Genomic DNA, 23,841 nt, shown 5'->3' on the forward strand with positions numbered 1-23,841 from the left:
ATTTTTAGTAGTAGTCGAGACTCTTTCTGTTAGAAACAGGTTAATATAAAATGTTACACTGCTTTTTGTAGTCTTATTGTATTGCATATAACTTTAGAAGTATAGATGTGGCAATTAATAAATGCACCTACCTACAGTTTTTTTTGTCAAGTGCCGCTGGGAATTACAGTTCATTTGCAGTGAACACAGTCAATGAACCATAAGATGATTTACCAATCAATCAGATTTTTAAAAACTTGAATAGAATATATTTTTTGTATATATGTAAATAGGCTTTCTTAGTTGTATTACTCCTATTTAGTGTAAAGTTATACGTTAACTTTGATGCTGTCACACTTCTTAAAATCCTTTTGTGACAGTAAACTTTAAATAATCATTTAATAATTTTATTTTTTTGTAATAAATTTGTTAGTGTTCATTATATCTAATGCTTTAGCTAATGTTAATGAATTTAACGTTATTGTTAATTTTATATATATATATATATATATATATATATATATATATATATATATATATATATATACCACATGACCACATTAATAGTCTAAAAGTTACCTATTTTTGAAATTTTCACACAATTATGAACAGTGAGGAGGACAAATGATGTGAGATTAAAGCATATATATAATTTTAAACCTATTTTATATAAATATATAATATGTATTGCTCCTGGAAGTGCAAATCAGTGCGGCACGTCACTGACCCATATATATGTGTGTGTGTTTTACCATATTTTATCATTTTATAATTAGAAAGATTTTGCCTACTTAAAAAGCTTTTAACTTGTATTCTAGCTAACTACTTTTTCAAAAGAGTTGGTTTTTAAAACGAGTGGCTTTGGAAATCTACACTGCAGGAGTGTGATGAACATGTCAATATTTAGGGGTGAGACTTATCTCGGTTTTAATATGGGTAAATGTTGATTGAATTGATTCCTGTAAGAGAACATTTTATATTGTTTGATAAAAGGATGAAGCTTATGAATTGGGACTCATTAGATGCTTATTGAGTATTGATTGATTCTTGTCAAAGGCTGATAAATGCATTCCTGCGCGTGTGTATCATATTGAGAGCATGCTGTGTGTGTGTGTGTGTGTGTGTGTGTGTGTGTTTATGGTGTGCATGTGTCTACAAGTTAGTCAGAACAGTAAAGCCATTCCATGTGACTCTTACAGTTCACTGCCATCTGGTCCCTGGCTGTGGAGCAAAGAATTTTTTCTGTATATGTGTCTCCATAGAAACAGCTTTGCAGTTGACATGGAAAGTAAGCTGTTGCTGTAGCAACAGAGAAACTGATTTGTTTGTGTGTCTATGTGTGTGAGAAAGTGTTCTGGCTGGGAATGGCTAATCCAGCGATGGCAGTGTAGTGGGCTGCCGCTACCCCTTCGTGTCGCTCAATTAACCCCTTCACTCCTGCCACAACAGTAAGAACACTTCTGTGACTTTGGTTGCAGGGTGTCCATAAAGAATGATTTTTTTTTTTCCTTGTTTGCCATGGTCAAAATATTTTAGTTTTGAGAGACTCGGTGCACGTTCTTTGTTTGTTATTATGGTGACTTAATATCGAATTTAAATTCAATTTAAAATCTTGGATTGGGGTGTTTTTCATCTGCTGTGATGACAATATCCATGCTCTGCACCCGTCTTGAGATATCATTTTAATGCTTATTTTTAATGTGCTCGTCTAATTTTATTTAAATCCGAAATTGTATTTCCTTGCTGAGATTTACAGAGTTGAGTTGTTTTTCTTTATTCAGCTGAACTGTGTCAGTTTGAGCTCTGGGCTTTTTGGAATTAAAAAGGTATTTTTTCCTTTCTTTATTGCTCAAAAATATATTTCATGGAAGTTGAAAATTCTTTATTAGGAAGTTCATGCAAACAAAAACAATATATATATTTTTTTATTTTCTGTACAAAGAAGTGGTTCTTGCCTTTTGTGGGCAGGCGCTTGGGCATTTCTTGGTGGTTACTCAATGTTTGTGGTTGTGCAAAACATTTTGCCATGATGCTAAGGTGTTGTGCAGGGTGTTGCTAGATGGTTGATAAGGTGATCTAGGTGGTTGCTGGATGGCATTTTTATGTGCAAACTTGCAGCCATGATGTTACAGTGTTGTTCATAGTTACTAGGGCGTTGCTAGGCATTTCTAGTGTGATCTAGGTGGTTGCTGGATGGTACTTGCATGTGCAAAACTTGCCGCCATTATGTTAGGGTATTGTGCATTTGTTACTAGGGAGTTGCAAGGTGGTTTCTAACGTGATCTAGGTGGTTGCATGTACAAAACTTGTAGCCATGATGTTACGGTGTTGTTCATAGTTACTAGGGTGTTGCTAGGCGTTTCTAGTGTGATCTAGGTGGTTGCTGAATGGTACTTGCATGTGCAAAACTTGCCGCCATTATGTTAGGGTAGTGTGCATTTGTTACTAGGGAGTTGCAAGGTGGTTTCTAAGGTGATCTAGGTGGTTGCATGTGCAAAACTTGCAACCTTGATGATAGGGTGTTGTGCACAGTTACTAGGGTGTTGTTAGGCAATTTCTAGTGTGATGTAGGTGCATGGTTGCTGGTTGGTACTTGCATGTGCAAAACCTGCCATCATGATGTTAGGGTAGTGTGCATTTGTTACTAGGGAGTTGCAAGGTGGTTTCTAAGGTGATCTAGGTGGTTGCATGTGCAAAACTTACAACCATGATGATAGGGTGTTGTGCACGGTTACTAGGGTGTTGTTTTCTAGTGTGATCTAGGTAGTTGCTGGATGGTGATTGCATGTGAAAAGTTGCCACAATGCCAGGGGTGAAAGTGAAAGTGACACGTGAAGGCCAAGTATGGTAACCCAAACCTGTACTTGGAATTTGTCCTCTGCATTTAACCCATCCAAGTTAGTGCTCAGACATTAGGACTAGTGACACACTCAGACACACACTCTGAACAGTAGGCAGCCGTTTTTACTGCGGTGCCTTGCTCAAGGGCACTTCAGTCATTTCCTGCCAATATTGAGAATCGAACCAACAGCTCTCAGGTTACCAGTTGGACTCTCTAACCATTAGGCCACGACTGTGAATTGTTACCAGGGCGCTGTACCCGGTCAAAAGCCCCAAGACTCTATGATACTTTGTTAAATATAGAGCAGTTTTACTCAAGATACCTTCAAAGGAGCTACCAAAGATGAGCATAACCTGTGTCCATCGCAAATGCAGATTGATATCTAAAGGTTTTTTTTCTTTTTCTCACTAACATTCGGATATTAAAACTGAATAAAATGGCAACAATAAAAATAATTAATATTTTTATAATTGTTAAAATATTAAAACATGGGTAAAAAAAAAAAACATCACAAAGTCAAGTTTAAATATAAGCACCATGAAACAAAAGCAAGACCTTCCTCAGTCATTACTGTAGTAATAGCATACTGGCTCAACAGATTTGGCAAACGCTCTAGTGCGTTTGTTTTATGCGCTCTGGAAAATTTCAAATGTTTCTATTTACAACGTGTTTTTGCAGCGGTGAGAAATGTAGCCAATCACAGTCATGTTTGTTGATCTCTTGAATGCACTGGGCAATCAGAGGTGTTTAATTTAGTCCACTCACCGCTCAAAATGCCAGAGTTTTTGTTCGATGTTGAGATCTGCACGCTCACGAATCCTCTCAATAACAAACAAAGACACGATGTAAGTAGGGCTGCCCTCGACTAAAGATTTTTCTGGTTGACTAGTAGTCGTTAATTTTAGGTGTTTAGTCGACTAATCACACGTTTATTAATAAACCATAGTAAATCATAATAATGAGCCTTAAATTGCCTACATAGCCTACTCAGCACTCAAGCGCACGCATAAAGCTTGCCACAGCTCACCGACAGAAGTAATCATTATGAATGTGTTGGGCAAAAACAGCAAGGAGACTGTCTGAGCACTTTAATTATTATTGACAGATTTTAATCGAACTGTGAGATTGCGAATTGAGATAAGTAACAGCTTTTTAGTGACTGTAAAGGGAACGTTTTTTTTTTTTTTTGCATGCTTTCGAGGCTATAGCCTATATAATCCATTGAATTAAATTTTGGTTTTTCATGCTGCTAAGAGGACAGATGACCTCTTTTGTTAAGAGGAAGCTCAAAATTTCGGAAGTGACATCTACATTTAAATGCGGGATTTACTTTCGAAATTGCAATTGACACAGTGATAACTTGCACGGGACAAAAATATGACATGTCAAAATAGAAAGGCAGGCTGATAGATTAATTATTAAATATTCATATCAATATTTTTTTTTAATTTCATTCCAATTATTTGTAAACGTAATGTCTCACTGTACATTGCTATTCTTGATGTAATGTTGCTTACACATAACATCTGCACTTTACTGGAGAACCCTCGCTAATTTCAGATGCTCAGTGATTTGATTATTGTATGAATTTGAATTACATGAATTTCACACAGGAAAATTAGAATGTTAAGTTTTAATAAACTTTAAGTTAAAGTTCAAGTAACTTTAATTATCTGTCTGACAGGAAAAATTTAAATGTGATTTTTTTTTTTTTATATATAAACCTGAAGCTAAAGTTTAAGTAAATGTTTAATTGTCCATCTGACTAGTGTAAAGTTAAAATGTATGACTCTGCAAATCCATTAAAATAATTTACAACTGTGAACAACTAATGAATTGTGATTTTTAATTGTGATGATGCATAAATCTCAATTTTAACAATGAAAAGTAATATGTAGGCCTACAGACACCAGACACAACAGTAATGAGCATCGTTTTAAACCAAAATATAGTTGGTTTCTATTAATAACGAAGGCTATTATATGTAGCCAGGGGCGTAGCCATCATTTCAAAAGTGAGGGGGACAGAATGCCAAGCGTTATACCTTTTTTTTTTTTTTTTTGCAGACCTTTCTTGACAGGTTTTTGCTTAATTGGCTTAATATGCTATTTATGTTTAAAGCAATAAAACAGAAAGAAAGACAGAAAGAAAGAAATGCAGATGTTCTGTACTTTATACTGCCCATAGCCTATATATTGTACAATATTGTTTACATATTTCAAGCTTTTAAAACTACTTCAAACTTTCAGGTTAGGCTTTTTCAAGACAACTTAAAGTTTGTCTACAAATTTTTTTATCTATTTTGTAAAGTGTTACCGAATTATATATGGTAAACATGTAGGCTACACTACACGTTACAACGCTGCCTGATTCAAGCAGATATAGTGGCTGTTAATGCATGAAAACCCAAATTCAGCATTAACAATCACCATCTTTATTCTAATTTGAAGGGCTTTGATTACATATCTGTGACAATAAAAGACATTACGAATAAAAAAAGACTGAAAATAAGCGCACGTTTGTGCAGGTAGTGAATATTTTCAATTTCCAACAAAACTTGTTAATTATTCAACTCGAGAAATAGGCAGTGTTATTCATCCTTGTGCAACACAATTCGGACACCACATGACAACTTACAGTGCTTGACTTTTTCGGGAAAAAGGAGTGAAGAGTCTTTTGCCGTTTTGAACTCATCGCGATCTCTATGAAAATGAAGGATACAGCGCGGGTGCGAGCATGGGCGTGTCGTGACGCACGAGTGACTGATTACCATGGAAACGTTAAACTCATGTATAGACTATCTTGACTCTTTGAATTTTAAATCTGGATGTACACACATTGGCCCGCGAAAACCTCAACTTGTGAACACACTTGCCCTACGAAAAAGTGCGGGGGACGAATTTACATTTTATAAAAAGTGGTGCGCCCATGTATGTAGCTCTTTTTGGCATATTTTGTGTCGGGGGTCCCTGCTCAATGTCTCTATCGCCTAAGGGGTCCTTGCCCTGAAAAACATTTAAGACCCCTGCTATAGAACATCAGAGCTTCTACCTAAGCTTTCACCTAAGTTTTCCAGAGTTGTTTGTGTTGTGCTTAAAAAAAAAAGAAGAAGTTTCTGTTAGGTCACAAAGTCATGATTAGCTGTATGCCTGTTCGCTTGGTATTTTACTTAATTTCTCTAGCCTCATTGGCCTACTTAATGAATGAGATGACTATTTTAAGTCTGTTTTAATTTCAGATTCATTGTGGATTTGCTATGCAATCATGCATCACTCGACATAATGAGACAGTAAGGGGCAAATTAAACCAGCAAAATAAGAGTCTGAATAAACAAACATTTGATAGATGCTCAATCCCCAGGGGTTTACAGAGGAATAATTAATTCCGGCCAAGAGGAGAATCAAATTAAAAGATCCAGACCTCATGAAAATGTTGTTTTTGCTTTTTACGTATTGAGAATGAGCTGCACCCGCTGCTAGCATCATTTGCACATGCTGTCTGCACTGTTTTAGCACCAGATTCACAAAGGAATTATGCAAATCAAGTAACTGGGCAAATGTGGCAACACAATTAGTGTTGCATGGGGCAGTTGCACCTTAGTCACGTAAATGTGCCTAGACAATGGCTAAAATTATACGAAAGGTATAATTTTCACACAGGGGTCTTAAAATTGCTGCTTCAGTAATCACTAAAAAATGTGCACAAACAAAACCTTTTTAAATGCATCTCTTTACCGCCAGCATTCTAGCCGGTAGTAGCACATCTTAAATTGTGTCAAGCAAGAAGTGTTAGCATTTATGAATCCAGCACATCAGTAATAACCCTCAAGCTGTGTTTAATCAGTAAAGAATAGTTTATGTTATTTACCAGTCTACCATAACTGGTAGAGAATGGCGCTAGCAACACCAAGGTCATGGGTTCATTTCCTTGGGAATACACATAGCCTACTGATAAACTTTAGATAAATCTGCCTTTGGATAAATGCTTATATTCATATTTAATGCATTTGGTAGATTATTTTATCCAAAAGCATGTTGCATTCAAGGCACATTATAACCTTGGTATAAATAATCCAGGGTTTTGCGCTGAAATCCTGTGCGCTAGAGTGGTGCAAACTCTTTGGTTCATGAGTGCATGTTGCTATATAATGCGTAGTGACTGGTGAAGAGTGAGTGCTCTAGAAATGACACCCTGTCATTTGTTTCCATGGCACTGTTATGAACACAGGATCTGAACTTGGCACCTGAGTGGTGGTTATATGGGTGGATCTCCAAAGCTCTTGTGTCCCTTACAAAGACTACATACAGGCACATGCATCGGTGTTTATACATAGACAGGGCTTTGATGATTAATGTGTCTTTTCCATTGTTGATGTCATCTCCATAGCAACAGGACGAGGTTACACAAGATTTGCAGTTGAACAGGTAACAGCGGAGTCGTTTATGAAGAAACACAGGATGGAAGAGCACGCCATTGGCATTTCCAGTTGCGTTTAGCGTTTTCTGTACTGTCAGCACTGTAATAGAGATGTTCTGGCTGTTTGATTGAGTTTAGAAGTTTAATTATTTAAAGATCAGTGTGTCAGAAATGTATCTCATTCTCTGATCCTCGCTCTCAAATCCCCATCTATATGAAGGGTCACGCCGATAACGCTGATCCGTGTGACACGATTTATCCCTCGCTCTGAAAACCAGGTTGATGTAAGATAAAGCCGGCCTGCTCACTGACTTGTTCCCTGGCCAGCTGTTATGTTCCCCGTGGACAGATGTTGGTTGCGAGGGAAGCAGCGGGAGATTTGCACGCGATCCTCCCTTTGACGTCACCAGCCCGCCCAACTTTTGTAGGCTGTGCCGTGTTACCAAGGGTTATGCGACCGCTCCCCAGGGATCCTAATGCTGACACCACAGTATCTGCCGATCAATAGCAGACGCGGAGCCGAGCGCTGACTCTCAGGGTGTCAGCGCCTTCCGGAATCTCAATCTTTTACTTCCTCTTAAATTAGAGCAAGAAGAGATTTAACTCTAAAATCTAATTTGTTGCTTGGTGACGTCCAAGCATGGGTTTATCCAACGATATGGCAGCACAGACTAGTTTTGATGATAAGAAGGGAAACTTTGGGGAACTTTATGGATATGTAGGTTGTGAGGATAGAGAAATGATAGAGTCTTTACTTGACTCATGACTCACTGTCCACTTATTTAAATTTGCAATAAAACATTCACTCTGTGATTTTTATAGTGTTTTATATTTTCTCTTATAGTTGTAAGCAACCATTATTAGCACTTTGCATCTTACAAAAGGAAAGCATGATTAAATAACCCAAAACATGAAAAATCCCTTATTGTTTACTCTCCCTTTTCTTGTTCCAAGCCATATGACTGTGGAAAACAAAAAAAGGAGGTATTTTGGAGAATTGTACTGATCGCTATGCTTTCAAGTTAAAAAATCTGCAAAAGTATGTAAACTGAATAAAAAAATAATTGGAAAAAACTATAAAAAAAAATATTTGTTAATGAATCGGACATTGCTACTTGAACCATCATGAATGTGCTAAGAACAGCTAGAGCATGGCAAACTTTCAATGAATGATGATCAGTAAGGATGCATTAAATAGATTGAAAATGAGTAAGGACATTGATAGTGTTACAAAAGATTTTTATTTTAAATAAATGCAGTTCTTTTTAACTTTCTATTTAGAATCTTGAAGAAAAAGTCATGGTTTCCACAAAAATATTAAGCAACTATTTTCAACATTGATGATAAATGCTTCTTGAGCAGCAAATCAGCATACAGTATACTGATTTCTGAAAGATCATGACATCACAGGAATAATGGAAAACAATTATCTTAAATTGTAATAATATTTCACAATATTACTGTTTTACTGCATTTTTTATTAAATAAATGCAGCCTAAGCGTAAGAGACATCTTTCAGAAACATAAAAAATCATAATGACCCCAAACTTTTAAATAGTAGTGAACATGCATGAAAAAAAAAAACTGTACAATTATAAAAAAAAATTGTCCTTTTGTGTCTCACGACAGAATGAAGGTCAAATAGAACGACATTATTTACGACTGTAAATAATTGCAGAAATGTAATTTGCTGGGCATCTACTCCTTAAAAGCACAACCTAGCACAATTGTGATACTGCATGGATTGTGTTGGGACTGCCGCTTTTAACAAGACTAATGTGGAACAGATGAAAGGATAATTGCAGCTAATGCTGTCATTTCAGCTGTACAATTGAGCAATTTTAGAGATTGCTTGACTTGTCTGTTAGTCTGTCACCGATATAGCCCCATGAGTGCTTCGTCATTAGGTCTTTTCACCGACAGAACAGTGTGTCTGAATTTGTGTGTTGAATACAAGTCTGTCAGGTTGAGAAGTGTTGTTAAATTAGCTAATCTGTGTGTTAGAAATCTTTACCATCTGCTTATGGAAATCAGCTTCTTTTGTCAATTGTCTGTGCCTTTAGGCGGAGCTTCAGGTGCCAGATATGCAAGGGAACCTCAGCAGTCCTCATGATATCTGTCTGTCTATTTGTCTCCCTCCACAATTGCTTTTTTTCCAAATGAACAAAACATTAGGGGTGCACTGCTTTTTTCTTCATGTCTATTGCTCATACTTAAAGGTTTGGGCATTTGATCAAACTTTTTGGTGCATAGCTCAACTTTTTGGTGCATATATATATATATATATATATATATATATATATATATTAGGGTTGTAACAATATATCGTGTCACAATATTTCGCAATACAAAAATGCAACAATATGTATCGTGGATAGTGACAATTATGTATTGTGAATATTCACCCAAAATGAAAATTACTGTATGTGAATTTTTTTTTTTTTTTTACAAAGTTTTAGTGTTAGTACTACATTAAATTACTATATATAATGTTGAATATAGTGTATAATAATGCAATGGGGGAATATTTGTGGTTCCTGATAATGCCAAATGTCTTATGTTACCAGTAAAAAATGGCCTACATTATTATAAATATATCTAGTCAGTGACAGTGCAAGCGTATTCGTCTGCAATAATTCTGTATTTTCAGCTTTAGAATTATGAATATTTTTATTCTGGTGTCACTATTGGTCTGTGCATTGGGTTATCAGCACCAAGTCCAAGCCTATTCATTTCCACACCCAATGTAATACCAAATGTAGCATTTTTTAATCAACAGTAAAACATTTTGTTAACCTCTTATCATATGTCTTGGAGTATAATAATATCGTATCGTGACTTTAGTATCGTGATATGTATCGAATTGTAACATGAGGGTATCGTTACACCCCTATACATATATATATAATATATATATATATATATATATACAGTATATATATATGTGTGTGTGTGTGACCCTGGACGACAAAACCAGTCACATGGGTACATTTTATGAAATTGAGATTTATACACAATCTGAAAGCTGAATAAATAAGCTTTGCATTGATGTATGGTTTGTTATGATAGGACAATATTTGGCAGAGATACAGCTTTTTGAAAATCTGGAATCTGAGGGTGTAAAAATCTAAACATTGAGAAAATCGCCTTTAAAGTTGTCCATTTATTTTCGCGATTGTGCTGCATTAACTCACAATAATAAATGTTTTATATATTTACGGTAGGAAATGTACAAAATATCTTCATGGAACATGATCTTTACTTAATATCCTAATGATTTTTGGCATAAAAGAAAAATCTATAATTTTGACCCATACAATGTATTGTTGGCTATTGCCACAAATATACCTGTGCAACTTATGACTGGTTTTGTGATCCAGGGTCACATATAAATATATATATATGCACACACACACGCACCGATAATGAGTATTACTTTCAATAGCGTAATCCTTCATGGCTCCACCCACTTATTCATCTATTTTACTGTCTCACTGATACAGATGTACATTATGCAGTTCAGTTTCTGGAATGGGAACATTTCGATGTAGTTAAGCAGGCAAAAGATTGAGTCGCATAAAAGGTCACTTTGTTTAAAATGTGATTGCATATGTGAATCTGTTCACTTCCTGCACAAGGTTGAGTGACTCACTGATTTGATTCCAAAGCTTGGTGTCCTCACGCCTCGTGTCCGTATGCTGCACTCGTGGGGGACACCATATTGCTTGCGTATGATCTCGGCATGCGGTGACCGTATCAGAATAAACATGGTGCGTGCACGCCAAGAGGCACAGTTTGCTCGAGAGTGAGTGATTTTTGTGGGACTACATCTCAGCGTGGCTTGATCTGGCCACCCTTCGTGCACGCACACACACTCATAAGATGGCATGAATGCACACACACGCACACTCCTACACTCACATACACTCTGTCCTGGGTACTATTCTGGAACGGACTGCGCTGTGGGAACAGAACTTGTCTCAGTTTATCATGTCATCAGCTTTTACTTTTGTGTCTGCTGTACTCTGGACGGCTTCAGGCTCTGCAAAGGAATCCTTTTTAATTAGGATTACACAGGTCATTAGCAAACCCACGTTTTTTCTTTGCTCTTCTCTCAACTTCCCTCTGTATTGGGACCAATTTTGGTGTCGAACTAAGTTATTGATCGTGGTTGCCTCAGTGGGGTCTCTTAGTTTAGCATTTTTTGTGAGGCTCTTGTTTGTTTTTCTGGAGAGATAAGGCAACACAATCTTAAACTCCTACACCGCTAAAGGACGGTTATAAAACTTATGATGCTATTTATTTAAATTGGGTTAATCACCCAAAACTGAAAGGGTTTGCAAAAATGTAACTTTTTAAGAGAACAAAATGGATACGAAAGAAACAAATATTGTAAGTATAGGATTCCTCCACCCCCCACCAAAAAAAAAAAAAGAAAGAAATAAAGTATAAATATTCTTTATATATAAATAGAGAGACTAAATTATATTATTATAAAAATACTTTTATTTATAAGAAAATTTCTGTTAACTTAAAATTATTTAATTAAAACTTCCATAGTTATAGTTGTATTTAAAACAAAAAAAACATCCTGTTAATTTCTAAAGACTAGAATATTGTATTGTGTGTGTGTATATATTGTAATTTTGTATTATTTAATAATAATAATAATTCTTTTTTTATTTTCATAATTGAAATAATTGATTCTTCTGCCAGTTAATAGTTGTATGGTTGGCTGTTTATGGTTGCCTTGCAGTTTATCAACTTTGATGCATCATTGATACATAATTCTGCTGTTGTATATGGTCACACTTTAGTTTAGGGTCCAATTCTCACCAATTAACTAACTATTAACTACAACCTTTGCCTCAATAAACTCATAATTACTGCTTATTAACAGTTACTTAGGTAGTTGTTAAGTTTAGGTATTGGGTAGGATTAAGGCATGTAGAATGGTCATGCAGAATAAGGCATTAATATTTGCTTAAGGACTAATAAACCGCCAATATCCTAGTAATATGTGTGCGAATAAGTAACTAGTTAAAAGTGAGAATTGGACCCTAAACTAAAGTTGTAAATCAGCTATTTTACAATTGCTTGGCTTTGACTGTGACATCCAGTCAGAGTTCAGAGTTGGAATGATCTTTTATGTTGTTTTGTATGGATGATGAAAGTTTGTGCGTTCGTGTTGAATGTTGGAGGTGTGGTGTGTTGTTCTGAGACACTGCCTTGGTGCATCTTCATGCTCACTTCAGCCATCAGAATGAGTTAAACATCCTTAAAAAATGTAAAGGAAAGAGTGAGAGTTGGATGGCGTTGATGTTGGACTCATCTCAGTGAATAGATCCAACAACGGCCAAGCGTCCCCCTCCCCAAACGCCCTCATTATGAATGACCTTTCATGCCCTTCCTAATGCACTGAGAGCCTCTGAAGGTGAGTAGAGTCATCGGCCCCTTAATGCTTCACTGCAGAACTGCACAATATAGACCTGCTTTAAAAAATGCCATTGTGTGCAGAATTCAGCCAATATGAACGAGGTCATCGCGTCTCCACCAATCACAAAGCGAGCTCACTGATACTCGGTTCCTTTATGTGATTTAATCCGCAGAGCCTCAGAGGAGATGACGGCTCTGGGGCCGCAGCCATTAGCAGCTGATGACTGCTGGGATTTGGAGACCAAAGCAATGATGTCCTTTTGGACAACTTGATTTATCCATGTTTCAGCTCGGTCGATGTCTGCATTTATATAGATCACCTTACCAAGAGAACATTAACACACTCACTTTAGGAAGTCAGCACACTGTGCTGTTGAAATGATTTATTTTTTATTTTTTTCAGAAATAGTGGTATTTTTGTCTAGCACAATCCAGTTTCCTCCTCCCTGTTATATCCTTACTTTTACTGTAAAAGTGGCCAGAATGCTAGGGTTGTTCGGGGTGGTAGTTTATTACTGGTCCAGTGTAGAGCCTATGCTAAAATCCTCCCTAAAAAATGGCTTGGGTCCCTCATTCAATGTCATTTTTCTCTTAACCTGTTTGGTTGATTAGGTATAAGACTTTTCATGGTTTGGCTAGTGACTGATACATGGTCAATATTAAGTTCTACTATTTTGTGTAAATTAATTAAAAATAAAACACTAAAAGCGATCATTTTGTATGCTATATGTGAATTTAGGTATCAAAACATCATAAGGTACAGTATGAAAATGAATATCCATGTCAGAATTTGAATTTAAAGATTAAATTTAAGTGACTGTGAGATGATGGCAAGGATATACATCCAATATCGACCAATACATTTAATAAAAAAAATCTGCCAATAACTGATATGAAACTGTTATATAGTACATCAGTTTAAAACAGAGTTATTATTGTTAACTAAAAATAAACCAGCATTTTTAAAATTTATATAAAGCTAAAATAAAATAGAAATGAACAACAATCAGATGAACAACTTCAACTTAAAAAAAAAAAAAAACTTTTACACTCGAACAGTAAAATGACAAATTTTTAACTAAACCTGACATTAAAATAAATTAACTATAAATAGTAATATAAGCTAATTCAAAATAATAATAAAAGCTATTATGTAAATATAAAAAATATATAAAAAAATAACATTGATTTGATTTTTTTTATAAAAGTAAAAGTTACAGCTTAAAATGTAATAGTACACTTTCCTCTCCATATCAAGTCATATGAATGAATTAGTTATCGTACACGTATGCAGCACAAACGTATCTTTCAGTTACACGCTGAATTTATTTTTTATTTTTTATTTGAGCAGTCGAGCAGTTGTAGTAAAGAAATTAAGTTTAGCATAATATGAAATAGTTGACTGTTATCTCATAACGATGGCTCCAAAACTTTGGGTTGTGTATTTCCTCACAGTTCCTTTTTCACATATTTAAAGTCGTGAGCATGAAAGAGGGACTCTGGACAGTCGGGTCGAGGGGAGAGGGGAGGGGGGTGCTTCATAATAGCAGGTCTTTCGTCTTGCTCGGGAACTGATAGGATTAACTTTACTTCTTATAATGGAATATAGCATCTTCAGAGGCCTGTGCTTCTTAGGAAGAATGAAAGATCTCTCTGCCAAGACTATCAAACAGTCTTTATATACTCCACCATTGCCTGTTGCCTAGGAGACCAGTGTAATCCAAGTGCTTTCCCCCCCCTTTTTCCTGGCTCTCCTTTCCCTTTTTCACCCCCTCTCTCTGATTGGAGACTCTACTGGCTGGTGCCATTGAGCTGGCCTTCAGACGGACACAGCAGCTGTCAGGAGATGGAGATAAATCTGAGGCAAAGTGCTCTGAAACCTATTGATTTCTCCTGATTACAGAACATTTGGAAAGATAGACCAGTGCAGCCTCTTCTCCACGGAGCGTATATGAATAATCTGATGCTCGGAGGATCACATATCACACCCTTTAAAGTTGGATGTGTCCCTGTTGGAAGCTTTATTTTGACTACACATACCAATAGTACTCAAATAATGATCATAATCTGCATATTTAGGCATATTACTAATATTTCAGGTGCGCAACTTTAGCCCATCAATAGATTTTTTTTTCCACTCTCTTGAAACTGTCAAAATGTTATGTTCTCGTGAGAAACTGACTTTAGTCAGTTCAACAATAGAAGATTTTCCTGCAGGGCTTGTGCCCTACGATTTATGATGCCATGGTAATTAGAATTGATTGTCTTTGTTTAATCTCACACTTTTGCCTGTTCCTAAGAGACAAAGATGCCAGTACACTCAGCTTTTTAAGTTATTTTAGCATCTTGGTAAAGTAAAATAAATAAATAAAAATTTTGCATACAATTTATTTTTTAATTGTTTTAATTTGTATTACTTTTATTAATAATAATTAGTAGTAGTAGTAAAAGCTTTTTGCGGTTTATATTTTTCTGTGCCCCTACAGTAATAGTAGTAGTAGTAGTAGTTCTGTCATGACAACTCTCGGAGAGATTAGCATGGTAATGCTAATGGATATGTCATTGTTAATGTATTTGGTCTTGGCGGAATAGATCCGTTACCCTGTTGCTGCTGCAGAGCAAGTACCGAGACTTGCTACTGCCAATACATTCACAGACATGCTGCTGTGAGCATGTAAGACATTCTGCTGTTGCACATGTTACATACATGAAATATCCCCCCGTAGCAGATCTAAACAGGTGGAGCTGGGGAAGGTGGAGGGTTTCTGAAAGTGCACTGCAGACTGCTTACAGCAACACTACTGGTATTTTAATGTGTAGCCGCAGCTCATTGGCCGCTGATGTAACAGCAACCAATCAGCTGCGGTATGTAGATAATAATGTGATCACTACCAAAATGAGTTAAGGACCTATCAGCCTGCACCATCTAGAGTTTCATTCCAGAAGTTGGTATTATTATTATTATTATTATTATTATTAGTAGTAGTAGTAGTAGTAGTAGTAGTAGTAGTAGTAGTAGTAATAATAATACATAATAATAATAATAATGTTTGTGGTTTTATTTTTCTGTGCTAATACAGTCATAATAATATTAATAATAATAATAATAATAATAATTATTATTATATTCTTTCTTTACCAGTTGCTATATTTTCCCTTCCTTCATCCTTTTTTATTGGCTCCATCCTGTTCATTTCTTTTTACTCCCCTATTTTTCATTTCCATCAGAGCATCTACTGGACAGGCCATTTAAGGATTGAATTTCATGGTGCAATTTATCTTTGTGGTTGGTCCAGGTATGGTTTAAAACACGCTGATGGAAAGTTGACAGCTTAATTAGGTGGAGAATGTCGGTTTGTGCTAAGAATAAATGCGTTCACTGCTTTCAGAAGAAAATAGATTTCTTTGCTAGGAAAAAAAAAGACCTTTCCCTCTGGAAAATATTACATGACACAATACAATAATCCATAGGCCTGTTATCCAATTATTTATTTATAATTATTTTAATTAACATTCATTATACTTGCAATATTTGTAGTGGTTTTTTTGTTAATTCCATGCTATTAAACACAAAATTAAACATATTATGAATTATATGTATTATATATTATATTTATTAATATATATTTATTATTATTATAGCAATTTATCCTATATATATATATATATTACTGTTGCTTGTGTATCTTAGGTTTAACTGGCTTTTGAACATCGAGACATGAGTGTAAATGAATTGTGAGTCCAATAAACGTGCTGTTTATTTTGTTTGCTAAAACACTCCAAGGGTTTGAATTGTTTGACTTGTGCTGGTACAAATCTTTCCACTGAAGCCAAATACTGTGGGTAAAGAGCCGAGCACTCGCTTTGGGGTTTGCTGCAATCAATAGAGTGTGTTATCGTTTCTTAGCCCTTGTCTGGGGAATCTAGTATTCACGCTGAAAAAATCTCACAGCAGTTCTACCAGAAAGACTCGGGAGATAGAATAATGTAACAAAGCATTCATTTATTAACAGCCCAGCAAGCAATTATTTATAAAGTTCTTTGGCGTTGGCCTCGTCCGTAGTGCATAATCCGAGGGTAGCGGATCTGCATTTCCTGCCTGAAGACGAAGGCAGGGGCGCAGCCGACCCCCCGGGAGGAAAGGACAGGATCGTCCTGGTGGTGGTGGGGAGGGTGGAGGTAATTGTTGCGTCAGCGTCTGCGAACTCAAACATGTGTAAGTACCGATCTTTTATACAGCAAGTGTTAGGACATGATTGGATAGATGTGAAGGTAGTAAGTGACGTAGTAATTAAGTCTTCCTGGCAGAACTTATGCTAAAGCTTTCATTTTTTGTTAAAGATATATCGTCCCCTTCAAAAAACACTCAATTAACAGTGGTCAGTGGGGACGCCCAATTTCAGTGCTTTTACTTAACGCAAACGAAACCTCCTGGAAATGCAACGTCCAGTTTGTTTGTCACGCAAAGTTTGAATACGTGACACCGCATTCCGTCCAGGCCAGTGTGTGTGTGTGTATTACCCCAGGGCACACAGTATGACTCTCTGTCAGTTATCTGAAGGTCATTACTATTGATTCATTGAGAACACACAGTCTGTCTAACAAAACAGCACCCGCTGCCCAACGCTTTGAAGTGCCTGAGTGAAAGGAAAAGGCTTTCACTTTACAAAAGCACTCTGATACTCTACACTTTGTTCTGTCGTCGTGGTTTGCTGATTGTGTAAATCTCTGACAGTATAGGGATAACTTGAACTGAAAAATGGGGCTTAGTAACATGACACTGATTGTAGTCCGTACTAATGAGCTCAAGTAATTTCCCCCTGATATCACTTTCAATGTGACATTTTGCTGTTTCCTCGTTTTCAGCAGGATCTGTCAGGAGAGCTAATTTATATACTGGGAGCGTTCGCTCACTGTGCTGTTTTTTAAAATGCTGAGTTTGTCTAAGTGGTCTGTAGCATCTGTACTAGCTGTAGTTTGCACTTTTGGGTTTTTTGATGCATTTTTCTGCCCATTTCACTAATGAACTGGAGAACATGGAGGTCAAGGTAATGCAGGTGGTCAGGTTCTCATTTCTCCCCTTACTCTACTGGACCTAACAAACTCAGTCTTATCTTGCAGCCAGAGCAAACCATTAACCCAGAAAATCACTGAATAAACATTTTGCTTTACCATGTAAGATGTGTATTTGTATTCAAGTGATTTGCAGCAACAAAATGATCGGAAGTGTGAACGCATTTTTCTCGAAACAGTTCCATTTGCATCTTGTTGACTTGCGTCACACAGATAACACTCGTACACTTGGAATTTGATTCCAATAAAATATATAATATTAATGTTTATTATTAATATGTTTCGGATTTAATATTAACGTAATAAATAAGAAATTTTTATTACATATGTATGTAATATATTTTATATATATATATAAGGATATATATTTTATATATATATACACAAGGATATGTATGTATATATATATATATATATATATAGTTTAATATATACAGTATATGAAATAATATTTACTAAATATTATATATTAATACTATATTTTATAGTCACTATTACAGTATTGACATTTCTGTCCATCATGTTGGATACTTTTTTTTTCCCAGTGAGCTCACCGCAATGCATTCTGGGATTCCATAATCCGCAAAGGATACATCATGTGATGCTGCTTTAGAATTTGACCATAGCAGACTTTTGATGCCTAAAATACTGCTAGGATTTGAAAGCTTAAGACAGACCCTTTTTCAAGAGAAAAAAAAAAAAAAAATGCTATATTTCTATGCTCAGCTATCCATCATTGAATATTCATGATTTCATTCTTTACCTGATGATCTGCTGTTTTAGATGTGAGATAAATTAACATAACAAAGGAAGTAACTGATGTCCATATATACATTTCCTACATTGAAATCCACACACCAGAATAACTGATCTGAACAAAAAGGTGAACGCAGAAGTATGCAAACACCAGTTTCCGCTACAAGATGGCGAGAGCTGCAAATCTTTGTCCGGTTCTGGCAGGTGCTCTGGTCTTTATTGTTGTCTTTTTACACGTTTAGCTGCTTTTTCTTTTTCTGTCCTGACTAAATACGTCTGTCTGTATTTCTCTTCCTCCTCCACAGAGCATCGGGAAGGGCTCCCTGTGGTGCATAGACCCAGAATACAGACAGAATCTCATCCAGGCGCTGAAGAAGACGCCTTATCATCCTTATTCCCAGGTGTTCACCACGCCTCCCACCTCTCCTCAGGCATATCAAAGGTAGGCAACCGGCCCACTAGACACATCGATCTTTAAACCTCACCAAATGTCTCTCTCCTTCTCTGTGTTGTGCACTTGTCCCTGTTGGTATTGGTTCATAGCGGAACCCACAGGCGGTAGTGGTGAGCTGAGCGGAGCTGTCAGATCGAGACCCGGCATTGGGTTCTGAGCGACTCCCTCACCGCTCCATTTCATTTTGATCCAGCGCACAGGTCTGCGTGCTTCCAGCAACTCGTCTGTGCAAGACAAAATAATTGCTTTACTGTAAAACTCGAACTGGCACATCATCCTTAACGAAGGATATGGAGCAAATGGCCGCTCATTTGTTCCATATCCTTGTTAAGGTTGATAGCTCAAGCTCAGTGGCTTTAAAGGGAAAATGGAGACGGATGTTTTTAAAGAGATTGAATTAAACCAGACAGCTCTAGTAAGAGAGATGGGCTGGGGGTAGGTTTCAGGTGTTGCTGAAGCATGGCGAGATGATTAAGGAATGAGGCGGAAAAGGGAGTCTTGCTCAGATGTTTTTGGATAGGTTTGTCACGACGGCCTGCATTGCTCCGTTCAGCAGTGCATGCTGCAAGCACATTGCTGCCTCATCAAGGCAGAAATCTCACAGCTCGACAAACAAATGCTGAATAAGGTCATTTCTCTAAAAAAAGAGACTTTGCCCCCTCAAAACGCATGTGTGCAGGAGGTGAAATTGCACTGTTTGCCAAACTGCGCCACAGAACACTGAGTGAAAATCCTCACATACCTGATGAGAAGATTGATACTTGAAGTCATTTTAATCCAAAGTTTCTGTTTATACCTTGGTTTCGAAAACATTTTTAAAACGTTTGCTCATGGTAATTCACTTTTCTTGAATAACCACCCACAATCAAGTTTAACCAGGTACTATCTGCATTTGTGATTGCTTAAGTTGTCATTCCTTACAGCACATGCGTGCTTCTTTTCTTTGTAAATTTTAATTATTATAGATTGCACAATTCATAGAGGCCAGTGGTATTTGGCTGGCAGTTAATGCTGAGCTGTTATCACAATGAAATGTAGTATAATTTTATTTATAAATGTATTATATATATATATTTATATATAATTTGTTTAAATATACAAAAACCGCCATTTTTAAGTCAATATATTTATAATTTCTTTTAAATATACAAAAAAGAAGACAAGATTTTAAAAATATATTTGCAAAAATGTGAATAATATACATTTTTGTCCAAAATATATATATAAAAAATTTGCATTTACTCAAAATATATTTTACGATTGAAAATGTACTTTCTTGCTCCTTTAGGTACAAGTTTAATCCCAATATCAGTTTTGTAATATATATTTGGGCATTGGAAAGTAATTTTAATTTAATTTAATAAAATTTTTATATTTCCTCAAGCCAGACTGTTTGCTGACAGACATTGAGTGAATATTTGAAATATATTTAGGTCAGAAAAAAATGTCTTTTGCCATATGGGTATATCAAGACTTTTCCTGCATTTCAGCGCTCAGAACCAGACTAAAAGAAAGGGAATTGTGCTCTGCAAATTGTGTTCCGCTATAATTTTTTTTTGTCTGTGTTTGTGCCGTTACCTGATTTGCATAATTCCTTTAGTGAATCAGGTGCTAAAACAGCGCAGACAGCATGTGCAAATAAATGACGCTATCAGTGGGTGCAGTTCATTCTCAGCGAATTCCTCTTCTATATTGAGTGCTTGGCTGATAATGTTGTGTGGGTACAGCACTAGGCTGGTTATTAGCACCAGGTGTTCAAAGACTCCGAGGCCCTGTGGGAAGAGGAGATCACAGAGGACGGTCCCTCTAGCCTACACCTCTTCAAAACAACAGCTTATAACAACCTCTAAATACTATTTTCGAAGATACACTCTTAAAAATAAACTTTTCAGTTAGAGCCAAAAAGGATTTTACAGATTAATGCCATTGGAGAACCTTTTTAAGGTCCGCAAAGAAGTTTTAAATCTCCAGATTTTTGTAAGTGCTGCTGTTTCTGTTTTAACAGATGATACCGATGCACGGATCCGAACTTTATATAACATTAGGAACTTTTTTTAATCTCCAAAGAGCCATGTGGCCAACTTAAGAATCTGATGAATCTGATGCGATGTTTACTTGCAGTGTAAATTGGGCATGTAAAAACGAACAGAAGAGGCAAATGCACAGTGAATCGCTGTGCTAGTGGTGTAATAGGTAATTATTAATGCCGCTTAGATTATGAGGTTGTCTATGGCAATGTTTAGAACTTAAATGTGTTTTTATGATTGCTATCTTATTCTTTGTACAGCACTGTGGTCAACTTCTGTTGTATTATTGTGTGCTTTATAAATAAATTGAACATTAAATTGAACATTGAATCGTATTGACCGAACTTTACCTTATCTAATTAATATTCATATGTTGCTGAGGTTTATAATATGTTCCAACCTCTCATTTCAGATTGTTCTGACGGCCCTGTTGTAAGGTGTGTGTGTGAGTGTGTAAGGAAGCAAAGATAGCAGTGTAGTGTTAGGCACACACAGGCTTGGCTTCCTCTCTCTCGCAGGCCAGATGGTGAATCTGCGTGTAGCAGTGTGTAATAAAGTGTTTATTTGGCCACTGCGGTTCTCAGGAAGCCGAATGAAGCTTTTTATAGCATTCCTAAGGTTCACACGAATCAGCTGAGTCATAGACTGACACACTCCTCTTTTCTGCAAATTTTTTTTTTTTACGCACCACTCTTTCATCTTTTTTGTTTTTGTAAGCACAGCAGTGCTGTAGATTATTAAATCCTGCGAGTAGTAAGCTGGGGGCTACGGCTCTTTTTCATATGCATGTTGGTCAGGTAGACAGATGGGATGAAGGCATGGTCTGTTCTGGTGATGTCATCAGTACCTGTAGATTGGTATATGTGTGGTTGGACTAAGGCCCCATCCACACTACTGCGTTTTCATTTAGAAACGGAGACCTTTTGCTACGTTTTCACCTCCCGTTCAGACTAAAACGGCAAAAACGAAGAAGTTTAGAAACGCTGCCGACCCCGTTTCACGTTTTGAATCTCCGGAGAGCGTTTTAGTGAAGACGGGTCAAAACGGAGGACTTTAGAAACGATGACGCAGAGGCTCACGCTCGGCTCTATGATTGGGTGTCATCAGTCATGGAGTATACACAGGTAATATTCAGTACCAGTAAACTCCACCCACTGGAACAGTTTCTTACAGTAAGAGTCTCAGGCACGGTTCGCGCGGAAAACGCGTGCATGCTGGAAATAGAACCGACGCCTATTTTTCATGCGACACGCAAGCGTGTTGGAAGCGTTTCCAGGCAAAATAGAATAGGAAAAGATGTTTATATGTCATTTTGGCACAAATACATATTAATAAATTACATTTTGATTTTTGAAAGTCTCTAGGTTTACACGGCACACGCATGCCCAGTGTTGGTGAATGGTCACGTGATCCGTGTTTTCAGTCGTTTTAATGTGGACGGAGATCAATTCTAATACGCAGCTTAAACGCTGGTGTGGACGGAGATCGTATTCGTTTTAATTCTCCGTTTCTAAACTAAAACGCAGTAGTGTGGATGGGGCCTTAAGACGGACAAAAAAAAAGCAATTTCAAGGGGGCCCACTGCAACAGTATGCACCAGATACTTCAGCTACGGCCCTGGGTGGGAGGAGGAGATCATGGAAAACATGAATGATTAGACATAATTTTCTTAATAGAATAGTTTGATTTACTATGAAAACATACTCTAAAGTTCACAACCCAAAGCTTCTGTTCAGTTTTAATTTAATAAAATTTTCCTCAAGCAGCAAACAGGATGCAGAATTGCAGTTCGGATTCAAATGCTATTTAAATGAGTTAAAATGAAATTAATTAGAAATATATACAGTATGTTTGTATATATTTAAAATAATTAATGGTTTTATTCAGCAAGGGTGCATTAAATTGAAAGTCACAGTAAAGACTTTTACACTGTAAATAAATGCTGTTCTTTTGAACTTTCTGTTCATCAAAGCATCCTGAACACGGTTTCCACAATAATATTTAGCAGCACTACTTTTTTTCAACATTGATAATAAGAAATGTTTCTTGAGCACCAAATCAGCATATTAGAAAAACAAAAAAAAACATTTTAAAATATATTAAAATGTAAAAGAAAATATTTTAAATTGTAAAAATATTTCACATTACTCTTTATTAGTCACAATAGTACTGTATTTTTGATCAAATAAATGCAACCCCTGTGAGTTTAAGAGACTTCTTTCAAAAAATCTTACAGACTTGAACATTTTTCTGTAGTGTACAATAACTGTAACTTGCTAATATTGAAGGTTTATAGGTCTTCTGGAAATGCCTAGTTCTGTATGAAACTCTAGATGGCGCAGGCTGATGGGTCTTTAATGCAGCTGATGATATTTGATGATATACAAGTTAACTACTTGGCACAAGCTGATTGGTTCATGTCACATCTGCAGCCAATGAGCTTGCTTCTCAACATTTAAATGACTGGTTACCATTCACTATAGCAATTTGCTGCGTGCTTTCAGAGTTTGTCTAAAACCCTCCACCCGCCCCAGCTCCACCTGTATAGATCTGCTACGGGTAATTGATTTATGCTATTTGTGCAGCAGCAGTATGTCTTACATGCTTACAGCAGCGTATCGGGCTCGATGGTGTTTTTAGCCCCCAATGGCTCCTTCCAGGCAGCTAACCCTAACCCCAACCTTAAACCTACCCATCCCCTCGCTGCCTGGAAGGCGCCATTGGGGGCTAAAAACACCAAACACCGCGTATCGGCGTATGTATTGCAAGTAGCAAGTTCCTGTATTTGCTCTTCAGCAGCAATTCAGCATCAGTGTAGCAGATCTATTCCACCAAGACCAAATACATTAACATTTTCA

General features: G+C 36.6%; 2 protein-coding genes across 8 annotated transcripts in view; one reads left to right on the plus strand and one right to left on the minus strand.

Annotated features, from left to right (window-relative positions):
* The window catches only part of nrxn3a (neurexin 3a), a 759,351-nt gene that overhangs the window by 292,517 nt on the left and 442,993 nt on the right, over window positions 1–23,841 (minus strand). The gene's annotated exons all lie outside the window — the stretch shown is intronic.
* Window positions 1–23,841, plus strand: part of foxn3 (forkhead box N3) — a 97,598-nt gene that overhangs the window by 30,021 nt on the left and 43,736 nt on the right. For all 7 annotated transcript variants that reach the window (XM_084392762.1, XM_084392768.1, XM_084392767.1 and 4 more), the window contains one exon: window positions 18,808–18,944. In XM_084392762.1, coding sequence (XP_084248888.1) covers window positions 18,808–18,944 — 137 coding nt within the window. The remainder of the gene's footprint in view (window positions 1–18,807; window positions 18,945–23,841) is intronic.

Source organism: Rutilus rutilus (genome assembly GCF_951802725.1).
Source record: "Rutilus rutilus genome assembly, chromosome: 21".
NCBI classification, from domain to species: domain Eukaryota; kingdom Metazoa; phylum Chordata; class Actinopteri; order Cypriniformes; family Leuciscidae; genus Rutilus; species Rutilus rutilus.